This window comes from Panulirus ornatus, chromosome 40, assembly GCF_036320965.1.
Source record: "Panulirus ornatus isolate Po-2019 chromosome 40, ASM3632096v1, whole genome shotgun sequence".
NCBI classification, from domain to species: domain Eukaryota; kingdom Metazoa; phylum Arthropoda; class Malacostraca; order Decapoda; family Palinuridae; genus Panulirus; species Panulirus ornatus.
This window is the reverse complement of record NC_092263.1, coordinates 13184384-13208323: the sequence shown is the minus strand read 5'-3', so window position 1 is coordinate 13208323 and position 23940 is coordinate 13184384. Positions and strand designations below refer to the sequence as shown.

General features: G+C 37.2%; 1 protein-coding gene across 3 annotated transcripts in view; it reads right to left on the bottom strand.

The window, feature by feature from the left end:
• Positions 1 to 1673: 1673 nt before the first annotated feature.
• The window catches only part of sp3 (phosphatidylinositide phosphatase spermathreecae), a 40844-nt gene continuing 18577 nt past the window's right edge, over positions 1674 to 23940 (bottom strand). For 2 of the 3 annotated variants that reach the window (XM_071685635.1, XM_071685637.1), the window contains 10 exons: positions 23480 to 23550; positions 20025 to 20243; positions 14178 to 14236; positions 11904 to 12072; positions 11464 to 11535; positions 10788 to 10874; positions 9117 to 9271; positions 8125 to 8304; positions 7531 to 7652; positions 1674 to 4368 (listed from right to left, as the gene is read on the bottom strand). In XM_071685635.1, coding sequence (XP_071541736.1) covers positions 3622 to 4368; positions 7531 to 7652; positions 8125 to 8304; positions 9117 to 9271; positions 10788 to 10874; positions 11464 to 11535; positions 11904 to 12072; positions 14178 to 14236; positions 20025 to 20243; positions 23480 to 23550 — 1881 coding nt within the window. In that variant the 3' untranslated portion in view covers positions 1674 to 3621. The remainder of the gene's footprint in view (positions 4369 to 7530; positions 7653 to 8124; positions 8305 to 9116; positions 9272 to 10787; positions 10875 to 11463; positions 11536 to 11903; positions 12073 to 14177; positions 14237 to 20024; positions 20244 to 23479; positions 23551 to 23940) is intronic. The other variant, XM_071685636.1, reaches the window with a different exon arrangement.

Below are 23940 nucleotides of genomic sequence, written 5' to 3'. Positions count from 1 at the left end.
GTGTGCGCACAATGTAGCACTAGGAAAAAACAACAAAGGCCACATTCATTCACACTCAGTCTCTAGCTGTCATGTAATAATGCACCAAAACCACAGCTCCCTTTCCACATCCAGGCCCCACACAACTTTCCATGGTTTACCCCAGATGCTTCACATGCCCTGGTTCAATCTATTGACAGCACGTCAACCCCAGTATACCACATCGTTCCAATTCACTCTATTCCTTGCATGCCTTTCACCCTCCTGCATGTTCAGGCCCCGATCATTCAAAATCTTTTTCACTTCATCTTTCCACCTCCAATTTAGTCTCCCACTTCTCCTCGTTCCCTCCACCTCTGACACATATATCCTCTTGGTCAATCTTTCCTCACTCATTCTCTCCATGTGACAAACCATTTCTAAACACCCTCTTCTGCTCTCTCAACCACACTTTTTATTACCACACATCTCTCTTACTCTGTTATTACTCTATTTGTCCTCAAACGTCTCATTTCCAGCACATCCACCCTCCTCCGCACAACTCTATCTATAGCCCACGCCTCGCAACCATATAACACTGTTAGAACCACTATTCCTTCAAATATACCCATTTTTGCTTTCCAAGATAATGTTTTCGACTTCACATGTGTATATAAGTATATGTCTGCATATGTATATGAATGTACACATTGAAATGCATAGGTATGTATGTGTGTGTGTGGGAGTTTATGTATATACATGTGTATTTTGGTGGGCTGGGCATTCTTTCGTCTGTTTCCTTGTGCTACCTCGCTAACGCGAGAGATAGCAACTAAGTATAATAATAATAATAATAATAATACATATATATATATATATGGTTTGGGCACATGGAGAGAATGAGTGAGGAAAGATTGACCAAGAGGATATATGTGTCGGAGGTGGAGGGAACGAGGAGAAGTGGGAGACCAAATTGGAGGTGGAAAGATGGAGTGAAAAAGATTTTGAGTGATCGGGGCCTGAACATGCAGGAGGGTGAAAGGCGGGCAAGGAATAGAGTGAATTGGTTCGATGTGGTATACCGGGGTTGACGTGCTGTCAGTGGATTGAATCAGGGCATGTGAAGCGTCTGGGGTAAACCATGGAAAGTTGTGTGGGGCCTGGATGTGGAAAGGGAGCTGTGGTTTCGGCCATTATTGCATGACAGCTAGAGACTGAGTGTGAACGAATGGGGCCTTTGTTGTCTTTTCCTAGCGCTACCTCACACACATGAGGAGGGAGAGGGTTGTTATTCCATGTGTGGCGACGTGGCAATGGGAATAAATAAAGGCAGCAAGTATGAATTATGTACATGTGTATACATGTATATGTCTGTGTGTGTATATATATGTGTACATTGATATGTATAGGTATGTATATTTGCGTGTGTGGATGTGTATGTATATACATGTGTATGGGGGTGGGTTGGGCCATTTCTTTCGTCTGTTTCCTTGCGCTACCTCACAAACGCGGGAGACAGCGACAAAGCAAAATAAATAAAAAAAATAAACATATATATATATATATATATATATTTTATTATTATACTTTGTCGCTGTCTCCCGCGTTTGCGAGGTAGCGCAAGGAAACAGACGAAAGAAATGGCCCAACCCCCCCCCATACACATGTATATACATACGTCCACACACGCAAATATACACACCTACACAGCTTTCCATGGTTTACCCCAGACGCTTCACATGCCTTGATTCAATCCACTGACAGCACGTCAACCCCGGTGTACCACATCGCTCCAATTCACTCTATTCCTTGCCCTCCTTTCACCCTCCTGCATGTTCAGGCCCTGATCACACAAAATCTTTTTCACTCCATCTTTCCACCTCCAATTTGGTCTCCCTCTTCTCCTCGTTCCCTCCACCTCCGACACATATATCCTCTTGGTCAATCTTTCCTCACTCATTCTCTCCATGTGCCCAAACCACTTCAAAACACCCTCTTCTGCTCTCTCAACCACGCTCTTTTTATTTCCACACATCTCTCTTACCCTTACGTTACTCACACGATCAAACCACCTCACACCACACATTGTCCTCAAACATCTCATTTCCAGCACATCCATCCTCCTGCGCACAACTCTATCCATAACCCACGCCTCGCAACCATACAACATTGTTGGAACCACTATTCCTTCAAACATACCCATTTTTGCTTTCCGAGATAATGTTCTCGACTTCCACACATTCTTCAAGGCCCCCAGAATTTTCGCCCCCTCCCCCACCCTATGATCCACTTCCGCTTCCATGGTTCCATCCGCTGCCAGATCCACTCCCAGATATCTAAAACACTTCACTTCCTCCAGCTTTTCTCCATTCAAACTCACCTCCCAATCGACTTGACCCTCAACCCTACTGTACCTAATAACCTTGCTCTTATTCACATTTACTCTTAACTTTCTTCTTCCACACACTTTACCAAACTCAGTCACCAGCTTCTGCAGTTTCTCACATGAATCAGCCACCAGCGCTGTATCATCAGCGAACAAAGGGGAGAAAGAATACTTCCTATGTATTCCCTGCATGTCGTAAAAGGCAACCAAAAGGGGAGGGAGCATGGAGCTGGAATTCCTCCCCTCCCGTTTTTTTTATTTTCCAAAAGAAGGAACAGAGAAGGGGGCCAAGTGAGAATATTCCCTCTAAGGCTCAGTCCTCTGTTCTTAATGCTACCTCACTAATGTGGGAAATGGCAAATATGTATGAAAAGAAAAAAAATATATAATGAAATGCTAGAATTACAAAAATCACAACTGTATCTGAAGTATTCCTGGTGGGTGTAGTGTCAACAGTTTCTAAGAAAGTATAATGATAACTCACATGAATCAACAATTCTACAATAAACCTACTGAATGAAGCTCATGGAAGACCTACATAAAATCATTCCAGGTTTACAACAATCAACATATAAATACGTAAATAATACTAAAAGATGTGAGATAACATAATTAGATGAGATCACACATAAAGGTAAACTGCATTCGGAATGTTCTGAATTACCATTCAGTAAGTTTTGAGCATAAGTATTTTCAAGTTATGGGCCACATATAGAAGACATATGAATTAACAAATGCACTCACAAAATACCTACCACTCATCAATGCACTTTACATATATTATCCTGCCATGACAAAATAATTATAACCAGGTGGAACACCTTACGAAAATCTATATTTCAAACGTGGTAACGTAGCGATGACTGACAACAATACAAAATGACATAAGAAAGTTTGGTGTGCATCCCTCAGTAGGCTTTACAGTGTGAGTCTTAAATGCAATCTATCAGCTTAATATGGGCCCACCTTGTACCTATCATGGATTCTTGAATATCTGACTTGAGCATGTATCAAATCAAGTCAAAAAATAAAATAAACTACCAATTACCGGTATTTGCACATCTGATTTTATGTGTTATTGCCAGTGAGACCTTGGACGTACCTTTTAATCTTACCACGGACTAATTTCAATGACGCACAGCCATCTAATTTTCTGTTCAATTTTTGATTCACATACTATCAAAGCTCCAAAGATCCAACCACTTGAGATTGGTTTATAAAAGCTCCACTCTCCATTTCTCTATCAAGAAGTGTGGATTAAAAATAACAATGGCTCCTTAAAGCTGAATAATCTTTGTCTTGCATTGTAACTTTCGTTCCTTCATTACTGGGTCTTCCTCAAGCTGCCTCTGACGCTGAGCACGCAAACGACGAGGATCAAAATTTGCCCCAATACTCTGCATGCCACGTGCTAAACGACCTGCACCTGGCGCTAGACTCTGTACTCCCCGAGCTAAGACTGAGAAGGGAGCTAATACAGCCTCTTTGTTGAGGGCTGACAATGGGGATACAAGATTAGGGGGATCCCCTCCAGAGCTAACTCCACCAGTCTGAACAGATGAAGCACCTATGTGTCCCTCTGAGTGACTGGATGGTAAGTGTAACTGAAGATCTGTTGCTGAGGATGCTCTCAGCACACAACCTTCTCGTTCTTCGCGTACATCTACTTCATCAGAAGAGTGGGATATCTTCCGCACTCTTTGCATGAGGAGGGTCGGTGATAGCCCTCCAAGAGTGGGAGTAATTGCTAGACTGTGAGTGGTGTCTCCTGTCTCACTTACTAATATCTCTGGAGTGGGTGATCGATTAGAAGACACTCCAGGAATAATGTTTCTCACTGTTAGTGTAGAAAGAGAAATAGATGAATCACTGTGGCAACGAACAACTGGAGGTGAAGGATAGCGTGGAGGAGACACTGGTGGAATGAGGCTAGAGGCTACTACCCCACAAGATGCTAAATGAGTCTCATTTCCACCCACTGGAAGAATAATATCACTTCCATTCTGTACACAGACTGCAGGTTTCTGTGGAAAAATAAATATGTTACATGTACAACATAATGGAATCAATTTTATAGCAAATAAGTTTTCAAAGACAACAAGACTGACCTTCCTAATTAAAAATTTAGGCTGACTTAGAAAGCTAGCTCTGAGTATCACAGGCTTTGCTCTAAGTTTTAACAAAGGGTATAATGGATACTGGATATAAAATGGAAGCCTACCTTAGGGCATGGCAGATACAAAATTATTGCCTGGAGGTCAAATAAACAAAATCAATGCACATCCTTCCAATGGCTAAGGTGCTACATATCCTTTAAGCACATGGCAAGAAAAAAGAAGCGTGCCAATCATACTGCAGCACAACTCTGAAACCGCTTCAAATGGAACTTCCCTTCTCAGGCTGTTATATCTGAATTTCTATTTTTAATTCTTTTATTAAACTTAGTCGCTGTCTCCCGCATTAGCAAAGTAGCACAAGGAAACAGATGAAAGAATGGCCCATCCCACCCACATAAACATGTATATACATAAATGCCCACACACACACACATATACATACCTATATATTTCAACGTATATATACATATACATACACTGACTTATACAAATATACACATGTACATATCCATACTTGCTGCCTTCATCAATTCCCATTGACACCCTGCCACACATGAAATGACACCCCCCTCGCACATGTGAGGTAGCACTAGGAAAAGACAACAAAGGCCACATTCGTTCACACTCAGTCTCTAGCTGTCATGTGTAATGCACCAAAACCACAGCTCCCTTTCCACATCCAGGCCCCACACAACTTTCCATGGTTTACCTAAGACACTTCACATGCCCTGGTTCAATCCACTGACAGCACGTCAACCCCGGTATACCAAATCACTCCAATTCACTCTATTCCTTGCAAGCTTTTCACCCCCTGTATGTTCAGGCCCTGATCACTCAAAATCTTTTTCACTCCATCCTTCCACCTCCAATTCAGTCTCCTACTTCTCCTCATTCCCTCCATTTTTGACACATATATCCTCTTTGTCAATCTTTCCTTACTCATTCTATCCAAATGACCAAACCATTTCAATACACCCTCTTCAGCTCTCTCAACCACACTCTTTTCATTACTACACATCTCTCTTACCCTTTCATTACTTACTCGATCAAACCACCTCACACCGCATATTGTCCTCAAACATTTCATTTCCAACACATCCACCCTCCTCTGCCCAACCCTATCTATAGCCCATGCCTCGCAACAACATAGCATTGTTGTAACCACTATTCCTTCAAGCATACCCATTTTTGCTCTCCGAAATAACGATCTCACCTTCCACATTCTTCACAGCTTCCAGAACCTTTGCCCCCTCCCCCACCCTATGACTCACTTCCACTCCCATGGTTCCACCTGCTGCTAAATCCACTCCCAGATATCTAAAACACTTCACTTCTTCCAGTTTTTCTCCATTCAAACTTACCTCCCAATTATCTGAACCTAATAACCTTGCTCTCATTCACATTTACTCTCAACTGAATTTACGTTAATATATTCCTGAAGGGGGTTGAGTCATATCTGAATATGTTTGCTTTTTATACCAAGTTTAAGAGACAAAGTATGTGTGACACAGTCAACTAGGTCTAGACAGGTACATCACCGTTCAAGAGCATGGCTGGTGAAATTCAGTCACAATAAAAGGTACAGTGATAAAGACAAGAAATAATGAAAACGATGAACCAGACAATGACTTCTAACTTAGAAGGTGCAAATCATTTGAATCTGTCCATCAGGACCCAGAAGTAAGCATAAAAGCTAATCAGTCATTTTGCATAAAATCTAACTTATCAGAAAATCATCAAAAGCGGTTGTGGTGATGCAAGACCATAAGTTGCCAATATCAAAACTGTCTTCATGTACATGCACAAGATGTTCAAAATATTCAGCAAGTCAAAACCAAATTACAATATACATCAACAATTAAGTATATCCATTTCAGGAAGTATTTAGAAATGCTAAAGGGAATCTAAAGGAAAGCAATAAAAAATTATACATGAACTAAGAGAGATCTCGACTATATTTAGTCATAAAAAGAACACATGGTAATGCACATATCATGAGCAACTACACACATTATATAACCACTATGTGCAAATGGAACAAGTGCTATAAGAAGTACTCACATAGTATCAGAGTAGTAAATGAATGGTAAATGAATGGAACAAGATCAGAGATGAAACTGTGAATGCTGATAGTATACAAAAGTTTAAAAGTTGTATGACAGAAGAGAAAGTTCAAGAGATGGGGCTCCAAGCAAAGACACCCTCCCCATATTGCACAAACAAAAAATCATTCTCACACGCACAGACTGCTCCTCATTTCCACTGATATAATCATCATAGCCTTCTAATTTCTTAATTACCTTAAGAAGCCAAGCATCAATTGTTCTGACCTGTATTCAAAAGCAGCATCAATCTGTTCTGACCTGTATTCAAAAGCAGCATCAATCTGTTCTGACCTGTATTCAAAAGCAGAGTAATGTTTCTACAATATTACAGTAGAAAAATGTTCATGAAGTGCACTTCCCAATTCAGAATATTAAGAAATATCAAGTGTAAAGTGCTGGCGGTCACAGCCTATAAATATCTCCATTCTTTAGGTATTTGCCACTTTCAATCAAATTAGCAACATAATTTTTCATGACAAAACCTGAAAGATGAGAGTATGAGGAGTTGTCACAGTATCTACAAAGATAGATATATGAGAATCTGGAATAAGTCACCAAGGAGTTTGAATATATTACTTAGATTGTACAGATTCTTCTTTCAGTGGTAGTTCAGCATCTGACTAGTCAGTTTAGACTAGATTATTCTTGTGAAAAGATTTTCTATCAGTTTGATTTTCATGAACTGGGTGCCTAGTCACCTTCTCTTACAGCTTCATTATGGCACTGTTTATTCGCAATATAGAGCAAATTGAAGATGATAAACTACAAGGATGAAAGTTCCTTTTATCAAAAACCCTAAAATTAACCATCTGCAATACTTCTGATGGTGACCATGGCCAAACATTTACTATATTCTAAGGGGATATACAAAATCATCACACACCTACTTTCCTAACACAAGACAGTACAAGGATATCTTTATTTCAACCTTTAATCATCAATCAAAAATTATCCAAAACTTTACCTGAAGATAGAACTCTGAAGCAGGTTGACGTACAGCAACAGACGTTGGACGCTTTAGACGTAAACTGGTCATTGGGTTTAGTTTGGCCAGCCCAGATGTAACATTGCTGAAGGCTCGTGTACCTGCAATAAAATACAAATACATATTTCTTTTCATATGTACTCACCATTTGTCAAGATCAGACAAGAGCATTTGAGGGAAAATTCATTTGGCTCCTTGGTCTGTCCTTTTGAAAAGTAATATAGGAAGAAAGGACTTCTAGCCTACTACTTTTGCCCAAGTTGCTTCTTCTGACATGCAGAGGATATGTGGCCAGAATTCTTTCTCTCCTATCCCAAGGGATAAAAAATCATATATATTAATGCAAAATAATCCATACTTAAATACAGAATGAAAACCTAGATGTTAATATTGTACATTGTTAAATTCAACATGCATTCATGAAAAAATGGCAATATTCAATAAACTAAATCTAAATCCAATTGTTGTAACTTTGATATGATTCAGGCAAGGCTTCAAAACATGTGGTAAAATCTGAAAAAACAAATTATACTGTCAACCAATTGGTGTGCAATCTATGATTCAAGAACTTACCAGCAGTCTTCAATGAATCTGGGGAAGTTTTTGTGAGTGATGCCAGAGGATTGAGCAAATTTGCAAGCTGACTGCGTCCTCGACTTCTTTTCCTATCCATCTTACCCGTAGCCAGCTGAACCTCGCAGCCAATCATCTGACATGCTACCTCAAATGTCTCACCAATGGCCTTGATGGATTCTGGTAAGATTTAGAAAAAATCATCTCTATTACTACTAATACAACTCCCCAGACCCCTTTTACAGGGCTGCTGCAGCTTTAAGGTTGCAATCTATGCAGGTGCATGGAAACGATGGATACATTTGGGGTGAGAAGTTTCTCAATGAGACAGTGCTCTTTTCTGTCCACTAACAGAGATGCTGCCTCATCGGAGGCAGCATTCAGTATAGAAATTTGCATGCTGTCCAGGAACATTCACTGCTTTCTGTTTTGCATGTAAATATTGTTCGAAAAGAAATTCAATCTGTTTCTTATCCATTGTTCCTCAGTATGTAGCATGGCATTTTTGAACCATTTTTTCCATATGCTAGCCACTGAGCTACACACTGCCGATAATAAAACTATGCTTTTCATAAAATAAGAACTTATTTACAAGCAGATTTAACTATTTGTGTAATGTAGGGTTTCCAAAATACATCAGATGTTATTATGATACCAAAACTATTTATCAATTAATCTTTCACGCCAAAAAGCCCTACAATAAATGCAAGCAGCATACACACACAGATAAAGTAACTATGAGTAAAATGTACATAAAAAAATTCATATATGATTATCCAAAACTGGTTTTTATTAATCTATCTTTGCAAAAACTGCTCATAAAACTAAAGTAAGCCTATCAATATGTATAGGATTTTTTCTTATTATCCAAAACTGGTTATTATCAATCTAACTATGCAAAAACTACTCGTAGAACCAAAGCATAAGAAACTCTCATGGATTCAAAATTAATGAGTCAATCATCTACAAATATCTGTGAACCACTTGCTTACCAATCATTTCTTCTTCTGATCTAATTGTGATTGCCATGTTATTGAAGAAGCGGATATTCATGGATCTAAACATCTGAAGGAATCCACTTTGTCCATCTACAAGATAATTGAAGCGGATGCATTGGTGAGGTCGAGACTGCTTAAACATGCCTTGGCTGCAAGTTCAGAAATATATCTTAGTCACATAATTACAAAGATGAAACAATAAGAAACACTCCCAACATTTCTAATGAAAAAAAAATCGTGGGATGAAATTTCCCATGCTCTCTCTCTCTCTCTCTCTCTCTCTCTCTCTCTCTCTCTCTCTCTCTCTCTCTCTCTCTCTCTCTCACCCCCCCCCCCCCACACACATGCATGACTCAGCAAACTCTATGGACAGAGTAAGATTGATTTAGAACCTGGTTAAAGCACTTGAAGTTCCTTTGATTAAATCTGTTCAGTGGAAGTCTACAAAGAGTATCAAATACAACAAAAATCTACAACACTCATATGACATTCAAAACCTACACCACAAAGGCAATAAATAGATCATAATGCCCTCAAACATTTACTACCACTATATATAAACAGGAAACAGATTCTCTTAGTATCCTCTACACACAGTTCATCCACTTCACCTGAAACTACACTTCAACTACCTTGTTACCCATCCTATTTATCAAAAGCAAATATAACAGAATATCAAAGTGCATAAAACAAAGCACCCAGTACAATTACTAGCAAACTAAACAAGTATTCAAAACCTACACAATTAAATAAAAAGATTTCTAATATAATCTCAATTCAATATGCTCATCACTCTATTTCCAACAGCACTAGACCCCCCAACCAAACTACTTAGTAACTAAACACCAACATCCGAGTAGAAATAAAAACTTTCCCTCACCTAACACTTTTGCAGTCTTTACTCACTCTTGTTCACTGTTTCCCATGTACCGAAGTAGTATTAGGAACAAAGAGCGGCCTCATTGGCTCGCATCAAACTCACATGCTACTAAAAAAATGTACTAAAATAAACTATAAAACCATTATGTAAACTCCTTAAAGTCTAATACTACATATATATGCCAATAATAACATATTCCATGCTGATGTGGGACTCTGTTTGCATGTAGTTATACCACAGGTGAAAAGTCAGCTTCAATGAGTTTGTAATGTTGTCAATGGATGAAAAGGGAGGGCAATCTTGTTTAGGAAGGAACATTTTATACCAAAGAAGACCACAATCCATCCACCCATATCTCCAACATACATTTACTCGTGGAACTCCCTCAAAGCGGTGGCCACAGCAACAGTCTCCATTACTAGCCTCTAGTGCCTCACCTTTACAGACCACTGGCAGACAGGCAACTCTAGTGCAGTGTTTGCAGAGGCTCCTACCTATTGTTCCTACTAATTTTCCTGCTACTGGATGTAGTGCTACCTAGAAGTTGGAGGAACCCCTTAAAAGGGGTTTTAGTGTTACATAATTTTTTAAAAATCACATAAAATGAACTCTGGATAATGAAAAATGATTCAGCTACTGTTGACTAAAGTTGATTTATGCAGTTAACTAATAAATGTTCAATCAACTTCAGTCAACTGTTAGAGAAAGGGTAAAAATGTGACATTCAGTAACACCACCAATTTAACTGTGTTTCTTCATATACTAAACATAATGACAAAACTTACCAAGTATGTGGTCCCATTTCTATCTTCTCTAGGTCAATCAAAGACACCCTCTCATAATGAAGGATCTGGTCTGTCTCCTCATCATACCTGAAAGCAAAAATAATGAGTAAATCATTACTAATATGTGGTATTAGTTCCAAAGATTACTCTGAATGTCTTCCTCTTTGCCTTAAATGAAATCACTTTTCAAATGGTTTGTTCAATTGTAAACATCATTACGAGGATCCCTCATATACAAACTAAAGTATCAAAACAACAGTGGTGAAAATTCAAGTAAAATCTGGTTTATATTCATGCGAAATAAACATTAACATTAATTTCAATTATATATGAGTTTTCATCCTGAGAAACGTGTATAATCTAAAACCTATGAATCATGTTAGAGGAAAGATGCAGCCCACAGGGGTTGCTGACCTTCATAAGGAATCCCCTTGAACTCTTTTATGAAAAAAGTTCAAGTCAAGTTTTATTAGCAGTAGTATCATTTTAAATCCCTGTGCCTCATTACCATAATTAACGGAGCATATTGAATGCATGACAGAACTCAATACATAACTAATGGAGAATATGGAATGCATGACAGAAATTTTGAATTTCCATATATAACTTTAAATAAAAAAGAAATTCAAAATTAAAATAAACACTGTGAAGAGAAAGAAAGGAAACCAATACTTACTGTGCAACATAATAAGAATCACGGGTCAGCACAAGAATGATGTCCATATCAGTCTGATCAGGGTCCCCAGTTCTGAAATGAAGAAAAATGCTTAAACCTGGGAACTGATACCATTAAAAGTACCTAAACTTCCTTTGCCAAAAATGGTTTAAAATATTACAAATATTATTCTAACAGTATAATGTTTAATTCAAAAAGCATTTCTTAACTTAAACGTAAAGCAGCAAACTACCAAACTATGTAAAGTCAATGGTACATTTAAAGATAAAATTATAAAAATACAACAACCTTAATCCTTCACATATATAATATTCAAATAACAAAATGAAACATAATTCATTTACAGGGTATGCACTTTCAATAAATAGGAGAAGAAATTTACTGCAAAGCCTTGAAACTCGCTATCGCTGAGTCAACACTTTAAAGAGTATGCAACTCACGAGGGATCAGCATCAATAAGTCCCCATGCTCCAAGGATAGTTTCTGCATCTGGCACCAAAAGCTTTTTGCAGTCATCAATAACATGCTTAACATGCTCAGGGGTCATGGATGATTCCTCCTCATCACCTGCCACTTCCAGGTTTATTAAGTCCTCTGTTACAGGATTCCCTGTTGAATACAAGATACAATTATGTAATTACCTATTTGTACAGAATGGGGAAAAAGACGTATACTTATGGGGTCCCAACTCTTGAACTTTCTTTATTGTTATGCAACTTTTTAAGCTATTGCACACTTTCAAGCATTCGTGATTTCATCTCCAGTTTATTCATTTATACATTATTCTGATAAATAAGTGTTTCTTTACTTCTTTTCAGAAAACTTTTTCAGTTTCTTGTTATGGCTTCTGGTTGCCCTATCTCATGAAAAACTGTTCACTAACACTGTTAAATGGTTTAGAAGCTTAAAGACTGCAAGCAATTCTCCCCTAAGTCTTCTCTTTTCCACACTGGACAATTTTATGACCTCTAACGTTTCACTGTAACTCTGCTTTCTTATATCAGGTACAGTACAGTCTTTGTTTCTCACCTCTGGACCTTCTCAATTCATTATTTGTGCTTCTTTATGTACATTGACAAACCTGAAAAGCTCATCCTAGTTTTGTGCTGGACATTTTCCTACCCATGTACAGAAATGCAATTATGATATTTGCCAAGGGACAGTTACTCTATAACAGTTCTCTTGATGTGGAGTTCTGGTGACAGCTTCAGAACAATGTTGATCCTATGTTCTACCCACACATAGATCCTGTATCTTATTTTAAAGCTAGATAATATCTCAAATCCTACTTCCAATAACACACACTTACTTAGGCTTTTATTCATCTTATACATATCTAACCAATTTTGATGCTTTTCTAAGTCCTTTTTACAGTCTTCATCAATCTTTACTTTTTTTTATGACCTTGGCATAATCTTTAAACATATTCAGGGATAAGTCTAGTCCTTCTGAAAAGTTATTTGCATATATCAAGAGGAGCAATGGTCCCAAGACATGAGGTATGTATGATATGTATAATTATTTTCTTTCATAATTGTTTGCTCTTTCCTGCATTAGTTATGTAGAACTAGGACCAGACAAAGAACAGCCTTTTATTCCCACATCCACTCTCTAGCTGTCATGTATAATGTAAGGAAACGAGAGCCCCCTATCCACAGGCAACACTAGAGACCCAAAATATTAACAAATCTAAGAAAGATGAGTGAAATTTAAGGGGGGATATGCTGTCCATGGAAGAACTGTCCAGTTTCACCAAACAAGCCACTGTGGTGCATTGGCACATCAACTGATACACCCTGAGGAAATACTAATGACCCTGCACATTACAGGAACAAGAAGCACCTGCACTGCCTGACAACCCACCAACAACTGGGGGAAGAGAGCTCATCAAAATTTGTATGCCATGATGTTTGTCTCTACTTGATAAATGCATATGCTATAAATTCTAACATCCAATCATTCAGTATATATATTATTGTATTTTGAGAAAAAAAGTATATATATCATCTCAATATGCAAATCTATGCAACCACAGGTCCCAAAACTTAATCAATTCATAACCTCCTGAGTGGGTACCTTTGAAGTAGTTTTGAAGTTCTATCACATAATGTTCTTAAGTAATCATACTAATATGCGCATGGATGCATGGGGCAACAACATAATGTACAAAGTGAAGAGACACAAACCATTAACAGAACTGAAGTTTTGATCAACTTTAAATAAAAATAATGATATATGTGGTTGTTTTCACTGATGATTTAACTTCATTCAGCTAATTACCTACTTTTCTGATATTCATCACTTTCATTACATCACTAAACGTTCTGTGTACGTTCAAGCCCACATACTGTATACAGGAATTGATTAATTAAACTGAACATCAAGTAATGAAGTTGCCATTCCCTGCACACTGAAATGCAACTGCTGGATCAGGATGATGGTTGCCTCAGCAGGTAGGCTTTCATATATCATGAAAGTAGAGGAAGGAAAGAGTGAAGACAAGAAATAAAAATATGAGGCAACAGACTTTAAAAAAAAAAAAAAATGGAATTTGAGAATGCATAAAATAGCATCAAAAGATGTTAATATGTAAATGTGAAGTTAAAAGAAAGTGCATTTAACAGCTAAATAATGTATATACAAGTAAATATGAATAATATAATATACGAATAATCTAATATAAATTCATATGATGAAAATCTAACATTTCTTACCAAGCAAGTGATCAATAGTGGCTTGTCGATAGGCATCTTTAAATCTGTTCATGTAATACCTGTAAAAAAAAAGCAGGGTAAAATAACAAACATACACAACTGTCAATCATTAAAATATACTAAATTATGATTCTTAAAAAAGTGTAGTACTCAGATGTAATAACAATGATACTAGGCATATGTTAAAAAAAACTGCAATCAGCAAACAATTATATGTACAAAATCAGGAAAGAAATGTTTCAATTGGTACTCAATATGACTAACAGGAATGCCGCAATTAGTCATTGTGGTTAACTCTCATTACACGGGCAAATATGTGCAATGTACCGAATCATGCAAAGATTAATGCCAAGTCTAATGAGGCATATTTTCATCTGGTCCTTTTTTTCAGTAAATGTAGGAAACATGTCTTCCACACACAAGACATATTCTCAACCTAGCTCAACTAGTATTTTACTGAACACACCACAATACATTCTAGTACGATACAACAAAGAAACCATACCATATGACAAAAGGATGAGCTAGTCCATAGTTCACTGTAAGATCTTCCAAGACAAGGCACCAACAGCAGTTTCCATATCTCATCTTTAACCACATGTTAGAGATCTTGTTTTAGTCCATTAACTAATAATTACATATTCATCAATACATACAACATGATAACAGACGAAACCAAGGTCAAAATAAGAGCAGTGAACTATAACAATGTTCCAATGTTCATCTGATTGTGATAATAACATCAAGACACCCTGCTTGAGCTAAGAAGCTGTTATGTAAACCTTTAAATAGTATCATGCCTTGTTGCAAATGGATAACAAATCACCTTTTTAGCCAGCTTTGCACACTTGCTGAGCAGAATGAGTACAATGAAGCATTAGTAGGGATGAACCTTGAAAGCTGGCCTTTTCTGGGCATTATGGCCACACTCTGGCACCCTTAGGTCCTGCCTTAGACCCTGTGATACCTTCAATCTAATTTGAGGCTTCTAGGTTACCTATTTTCTCATCTACAGATATCCATATTTTCCTTATATCACACAAGATATAACATAAACACTTACACTGCATATTGTGATATTATGGAATACATAACTTCACTGAGTTATTGCAAAATAGTAATTGCAGTGTGAGCAGCATGAGAGAGACCTAACTTGGCGAACTGACATTTATTCACCTCTTGGTTCTTGAAGCTGCTTTAAAATGGCAGCTCAGAGGGGTGTTTGATGAACATTTTCAAGTAGAGGGCAAAGCTGCTGAACTGTCATAACAATGGTAAAATATTTTGGCTCCCACGACATAAGTCAACTTATGCAGTAAAACGAAAAAAAAGTTAAATCTAGTTTAGTCAAGCACTACAGTAAAAGGGTTGATTTATCTTTCAAAATGTAGAAATACACTAACCAGTGTATGTGACACATTACAAACATACAAGATGAGTCATACATCTCCAGTGCTAAAGCTGTAAGGATTCTTGTTTTCCTTTAACTTCAATCTGCTTTATGAAACATGCCTATTCTGTCTTAATTCATCTTCATTGAACATCTCACCTTTATTCTTCTACCATTTTTCTAAAAAATTGAATAACATTCTAGTGTTGTTAATGTTACTACAGAGGATGTAGGTAAAGTTCCTTAACAAAATTTTCAAGCATTTACACTAGAAGTCTTACAATATATCAAAATATGTAGTGCTTATGTGTCTCAGGGGATTATGCATTAGCAGTGCTTAAACAAGAAAAACAAGCAACTAAGCATGTCATATATGAAATGATAGAAAGAGAAAGGTAATTATAAATACAATGGGTAATGTAGACAAATCAATATACTCAGCTAGATAATGTCTAATAAAAACAGATGTTCAGGTGGGCAAAAAGGCATTTCTAAAAATAATGGAAAGTTCCACCATAAAGATAAAAGTGGTACAACATGTCCCAAATCTTCCAGATATAGTGCAAAAATGTTGGGATGGGAGCACTAACAAGTATGTGAATACAGAAAATCTATGCAGAAAAACTAAAAATTACCATCAATTCAGAAAAATACAATCTCTGGGCATAACATTCAGTGAAAATGAAGACAACTTACAGATACATGTATATGTGTATTTTTCCAAACCCAAGAACTGTTCAAAATATGTTTTGAAGTATGAATAATGCTTTCTTTCATTGAGATATGTCTTAGATCTCTGGGGGTCAGAAACCTCTTAACCCTCAATCTTACTGATGAGGTAAATGCCTATCACCTCTCAATAACCACCTACTGGTCCACGTTCTGTTTAATCAACAACCTCTCAGCAATGAAGGCATCATCCCTGGCTGTAGGTACTAATCTCCTCAATAATTCTCAGAGTATAGACAGCAAAATGATGGTGGTCACCATCAGTTTAGAATAACGTTCTGAAAAAGAATAAAAGGAAAGGAGAAACAAAAACTGGTAAAAATGCTTGCAGGACATCACACCAGAGAGAAAGCACTTTTCATACTACACATCTTACATTTCTCTCCAAAGTAAGTTCATCCTGTGAGCCACAAGAGCATTCCAACATGGAGTGGTAGGTTTCGAAAAAGCCTCTCTGCAAGACTGCAATTAAAAACATTACCTTAGGTATCATCTTTGCCACAAAGGATGTGTCTGCCCTAACGTTAGCTACTCCAAGACTCCAGCATATCAATCCTTAATATTCAGAGGAAGGCTTCATTAACATACACGTTAGAGGAAGAGAAGGCATATCAATACCTCATGGATTCTGATATACAAGCAGGAAACAAAATCTAAGAAGAGTTGTTCCTTACTGAGAGAGGTTTAAACTTCCTGGATACCAGAACATACTCCCCTCAGTAATCTTTAATAAGTATTCTATAATTTCAACCACCAAAAGGATAAGTTCTTATATCTGAATATTGCATGTATCTCTCTAACTCCTCTCACAGCACCAATGGCTATAAAGAAAGAGATTTATATACACCAATGATGCATTACAATGCCAGAGAAAAATCCTCTGTTTGTAATATGATTCGAACTAATGATAACCCATATCGGGATGCATAAAGAAAAGAACTATATCTTAAACACATGGACTGGAGAAACTATCAAACTGAAAACTAATCCCTGATGGCACAAGTCAAGGCTCCAAATTAATGTTTTCATTCTAAGAAAACACAATTCTATTCCCTATCCCTGTGAATCTCCCCTGTAAGAAACCTACACAACACAAGCCTCCAAAGGAAAGTAAAAAGATTACTCAAAACCACAACCAAAACAAAAGGAAAGGGAGTGGAGAGTACAGACAGAAACTTACATAAACTGGATAAACAATGCCTAATTACAGGTGATGTTCAAAACATATGGGATGAGCTCAGTGTATAGCTATGTATACAGTGACAAACCATGCAGCACATCATTTGTACAGTTATGTTACCATACCAAGTGAGTAAATGTGGAGCAGTAATGATTATGAATGCCACATGATGTTACAAGTTATGTAAGTCAATCACATAAAACCCTAAACCCAAGTTGAATAGAAAAAATAACATTCACAATGGGTAGAAGAAACAATCAAACAATACCCTAACAACATGTGTCTGATACATTCTATGATCCAAGACAATAAGAGGCAGATCAGTACTGATAATGGAAGATCAAAGCATCACCAACTGGAGCCTCCTGATTAGTCAGAGGGTGGTCCCAGGTCAAGCTGAACCCATTAAATTAACACAAAACAGGTGGTTTATGAGGGAAGATAGGCATTCACCTCACACTCACACAAAAAAAAATGGTTTAGAGAGATCCACGTTGTCTCCACAGTACATAAGATAAACAGCCTCTGGACTTATAGCCAAGTAGACCATTATCAAAATATGCTATACATCATACTGCTTTGTCAAATGGTACTAACGATTAAGATCTAGACTACTTAAGTACTCAATAAAATATAACCATCAGCAAATGGTTGAAGTCTAAAGTTTTACAAGTTTAAAATTTTCTTTAATGGACGTCTCTATTTCCAAAAGCAGCATCAAAGAGCGACAGCTTGGACAATGGTGAGTAGTATAGTAGGAATGTAAATTACAGCATCCTTGGATATGCATCTTAAGCAATGCTACAGTGCTTTGACGACAGGGCCTTATATGTTATGAGAGGTTTAATGAGCATTTACAGAATATATGATAAAAGAATTTATGTTAGACTAAAAAGAATATCTTTTCCTCATCAATATGCTTCTTAGAAAAAGACTGAAAAGGCAGGCTCCAGAAATAGGTGTCCTATGTCTGGAAAAGTTAACTCTAGTTGTTGGTGCATTTTCAGCTGGGCATGGGAGGTCTGTACCTATAAGCAGTTAATAGGTGTCTTTGTAGAATTGATACATCCTGCAATGCTGAATAGATGACAATATCAAACTAACACACTGGGTTTGGGATGATCAAGATTAAAAGGAAACTGGTTCTTGGGATACAAAGCAGATTGCCTTAATGTCAATGGAGTATAAATATCACAACACAAAAAAACCTATCTTGAAGAAAACATACATCTATAACCTATTTATGCTCATGTGTAAGGTAAAATAGTCTGAGGGATGGGTACAGAAAAAATCTAAAAGATATAAATGGAAATGTATGATGACAAAAATGAGTATGTTATTCTTGAAACACTCCTGCTATAGTGAGAAACCTCTATTAGTTTACTTTTAAGAAAAATTTAGCAATTTGAATTTCAAGTTCTTCATGTCCTTCAAATGGCAAAGTTACCCTTAATACTGGGTTTTCTCAATGGCCAGTAAGGGTAGCACTTCTTAAGTATACTCAAGCACCCATGATTCTTACTAAACAATCTTGAAAAACCAGGTTCTCAGCTACACAAGTCTGTGAAAAGATTCTGGTCAAACAGACTTCAAAAAATCATGATTCCTATCTATGGGGTTTGGGAAAACCACAATTCTCCATAAACTTATTTTGACACAAACATCATTCGAACTGACCATAGGTTTGGGAAATGTGCTTCAAATAAAATCTTGGAAAACCATGTTTCAAGTTAAAAAATGAACAAACATTGTTCTAGTTAATGATGTCTTGGAAAGTTTTATTTGTTGCAAACCACTTTAGAAAACTTTACATTCACAGTTGAAAATATCTGAGTTCATCTAAATTCTAAAAGTTGATCAACTATTCTCTGGAAAAAATAGGTCAAAATCCAGACAGCTGATCACAGATTAAACACCTGGTACTGGATCACTGTAGACAAATTCTTCCCTTTGAAGTATTCTTAAAAGACTTTCCATCTTCCTATTCCATTACATATCTAGTCAGAAAGATGCAAAATAGGGCAGCAAAGAAGATATATATATATGGAAACTCTTGACAAAAACAATAATGTATTTCAAATCAAGAAAATGATAAACTAAAAGGTTAATACAGGAAAATCTTTACATACTTTTCTTTACAATGACAACCTTACCATAGAATTCTACATTAAGATGCCATCTGCATCTAATAATTAGTAGCTACTTGAGTCTTTGGTTGAAATATTAGAAAATTAATCCACAAACTAACCTGTAACTTCCAAAAAGTATATGTTAAATAGGGTGTGTGAGTTTGCACGTAGTGATCATCAACCATAACTCATCAAGTCACATATCAATACAGGATAAAATAATTAAGAAATACAAACATAGCTCAAAATATCTGAAAATAAAAATGATATACAGACAAAAAATAAAAAAATAGTTCTGAACAGATGAAAATCATCAGACAGGATTAGTTTGGGACATGATGCAGGCACAACCAGGCAGATAATTATGCTTTTAGGTACCATAATGCACACAACCCTTGCCATAGAGCATCCATCCTAACCTGGACAAAGAATAGAGGGCGCTCACAAGATATTTCTCGTTGCCAGGAGCAATCTCTGCCATGTAACTTGGCGGACCAATTGGCATTAAGGCACTTGCAACATTGAGCAAAGTTTCGACATAGTCAATCTCCTGCCACTGACCATCTGAGAGTTCCAACCCCTGCATAACATCAATGGCTACTTGGCGGTAAGTGTCAAGGAAGTGATTCCTATAGTATCTGTAACAGAAATACATATAGCTGTCAAGCTGACCTCTGTCTGCTATTTGGCTCCCAAGGGGTGGTACTTCACAAACTTTGATGAAAGGACTTCACATGGCTATGTTCAACACAAAAATATATATATACATATATATCATCCTACTAATGGGCAAGTTTGTTTATATTCAGTGTGCAGCTTCCAGCATTTACAACGAAGAGGCCATAGATGGTGTACTATAGGTATTATGAAGGAGAAGACGACAGAAATTCACTAAAAATCCCCAAATATTTTTCTATTTTGGTATCATTACCAAACAAGCACAGCATCCACTCATTCATCACATTTTGAATAGGTACACAAACTTTAAGGGTTTTTAAAGATGTATTAATCAAGTTTATTGAGATTAACATTTTCATTAAGAAAGTGCATGGCACCAAAAAATCAAAAATATTACTTAAACTACGCTGTTCAATAAAATCAAACAATAACAGCACCATTCAGTGTTCATATGCAACTTACACCAAACATCCATTTATCAACAAACCTAATGGAGGGTAACTATGAGTTGTCTACCCTGATCAGGACTTGGAAAAACCTGTGAGATTACTGTAATGGACCACAATGCTAGTTACTACTCTGGAGAATCAAGAATGCATGGCTTAAAGAGAAGGCAAACCAATGCCATCCACAATCATGATCATGTAATTCATGAAGCTTATTCCATTCATCCACCACTCTTATGCTATTAGGACTTCTTTATGCCTTTTCTAACAAGTTAATTCTTTATTTCATGTTCTGGCCTCTAGTTTTTCTGTCCTTGCATCTTTTGAAGAAGTCTTCTTTGAAGACATCATCACAAAGCTTTAAAAACATAAAGCTCGTGTATGCTAAACAGGGCCTTATCTCCTAAACCATCTCTACTTCTCTACTACTATACATCTTTTTAAACATCTGTATGCTAACTACATTTATCATTTCCCGATTCAGTTTATTCCATTCATCCATCACCCTATGTCTTTATTTTCCTTCTTTCAAGTTTCTAGCTTAATTTCATTTAATGGTCTCTGGTTGTTCTATCACTGCATCTTTCAAAGAAATGTTTACTTTTGACATCATCGAACTGGTTTAAAACTTTTACAGTTTTGGTGTAGCAGTTAGTGTTCCTGACCGTGACGCATTCACAGGCTTCCCAAGGTGAAGTGCATGGGGTCACATCCTGCTTGTGCCGTCTCAGCTAAAAAAAAAAAGAAAAAAAAGTCACATCTTACTCTTCCTTCTTTTAAAAAGTCACATCTTACTCTTCCTTCTTTTACTGTGTCCAAATATGAGGCCTTTCATCTCTTCCTGTAACTCATCTTTCTGGTACCATCTTAGATGCTTTACTTGGACCTTTTCTCTTTTTCTATTATTTTCTTGTGGTCAAGACCTGTGACCAAACTTGCAAAGCATATTCTACTTGTGGTTTAATGATGGATGTGAAGAGCTTACTGAATATTTAGTTACCCACATACTTGAATGCTACTTTAATATCTGCTAGATGACAGTTTGTCTTCTTTGCTATTCCCTAATGTGGGACTATGGTGACAGGTGAAGTATAATGTCTACTCTCCAGTCCCTCTCAAATACAGAACGTGCAACTTATGTTCTGCTAGATAACATACATAATGAGGCCTTTTTTCACTGTATCTCATTCTCATTACCTTGTATCAACTAAGGGTTAATTTCATCCCACAAATATCAAACCAACTTTGGAGTCTGTCCAGGCCTCTTGCAAAAGGATACACTTTGGCATCAATCGTAAATATATCTAGCTATCCAATCCTTCCTGAGAGTCATTTACATATATCAAGAGGAGCAATGGTCCCAAAACATTACCCTGCAGAGCACCACTGATGACCTCAACCCATTATGAGAAGGATCCAAATGGGTGTAATTGCCCATTTGTAATGACTTGTTTCCACTGTATGGGGCAGGAATTTTACACTCATGGAGCCCCATATATGGTTTGATCGAGTAAGTAATGTAAGGGTAAGAGAGATGTGTGGAAATAAAAAGAGCGTGATTGAGAGAGCAGAAGAGGGTGTTTTGAAGTGGTTTGGGCACATGGAGAGAATGAATGAGGAAAGATTGACCAAGAGGATATATGTGTCGGACGTGGAGGGAACGAGAAGTGGGAGACCAAATTGGAGGTGGAAAGATGGAGTGAAGAAGATTTTGAGTGATCAGGGCCTGAACATGCAGGAGGGTGAAAGGCAAGCAAGAAATAGAGTGAATTGGATCGATGTGGTATACCGGGGTCGACGTGCTGTCAATGGACTGAATCAGGGCATGTGAAGCATCTGGGGTAAACCATGGAAAGTTCTGTGGGACCTGGATGTGGAAAGGGAGCTGTGGTTTCGGGCATTATTACATGACAGATAGAGACTGAGTGTGAACGAATGGGGCCTTTGTTGTCTTTTCCTAGCGCTACCTCGCACACATGAGGGGGGAGGGGGATGTTATTCCATGTGTGGCGAGGTGGCGATGGGAATAAATAAGGGCAGACAGTATGAATTATGTACATGTGTATATATGTATATGTCTGTGTGTGTATATCTATGTGTACATTGAGATGTATAGGTATGTATATTTGCGTGTGTGGACATGTATGTATATACATGTGTATGGGGGTGCGTTGGGCCATTTCTTTCATCTGTTTCCTTGCACTACTTCGCAGACGCGGGAGACAGCGACAAAGCAAAATAAATATAAAATAAAATATATATTTCCAGCGGGGGGCTGGAAATCCTCCCCTCTTGTTTTTTTTTTTACTTTCCAAAAGAAGGAACAGAGAAGGGGGCCAGGTGAGGATATTCCCTCAAAGGCCCAGTCCTCTGTTCTTAATGCTACCTCGCTAACACGGGAAATGACGAATAGTTTGAAAGAAAGAAAAAAAAATATATATACATGTGTGTGTGTGTGTGTAATCATATGTGTTTTACATGGAGAGAATTTTACACCTGAGCTGCCCCATCTTTAACCTTGCATATGTGTACCATGTCTTTACTATTATGTATGTTAACACACACATCTTGCCTATGACAAGTTTGTGTGTGTGTGTGTGTGTGTGTGTGTGTGTGTATGTGTTAAATACAGGTAAAAAATGGTCAAAGAGAAAAGACAACCATCTAAGAAAACAATCTGTTAAAGATTATGACCATGATTAGCCTCCCACTCCAGAAATTAAAGATCATAGTCAGATATGAGCACTAACCTGTTGGCCGAGTTCATCCCATCTTTCATCATCCCAGCAAATCGTCTCTCTCCTGTCCTAGTAAAATCCCCCTGAAGTGAATGCATAAACAATGTTAACAAATTACACTTAATGAAAAAAAGTCATATCTCACATGAAAAGGCTCAGTTTATACAGTATTAACAAAAACAAGAAGTGCTGGAAAAATCTGAAATGATTCTGCCATAGTATCTCAATAGAAAAGAATGTAATACTGACCCTAATCCAAAATCTACAAAGCTTCAGATAGCAAACAATGGTGCAAGATATGCATACAGAAAAGTGTTAGTGTGTGATATAATAATTTCTTTAAACTACTTCAACTGATACCTTAACATTAACAGCATAAAGTGAACCTTATAATCAGTAACTAAACTTTAGAAATTCAAGTGGAAATTCATTGATGTGCAATTCAGCTTAGTCTCTCAAGTCTTACCTATAAT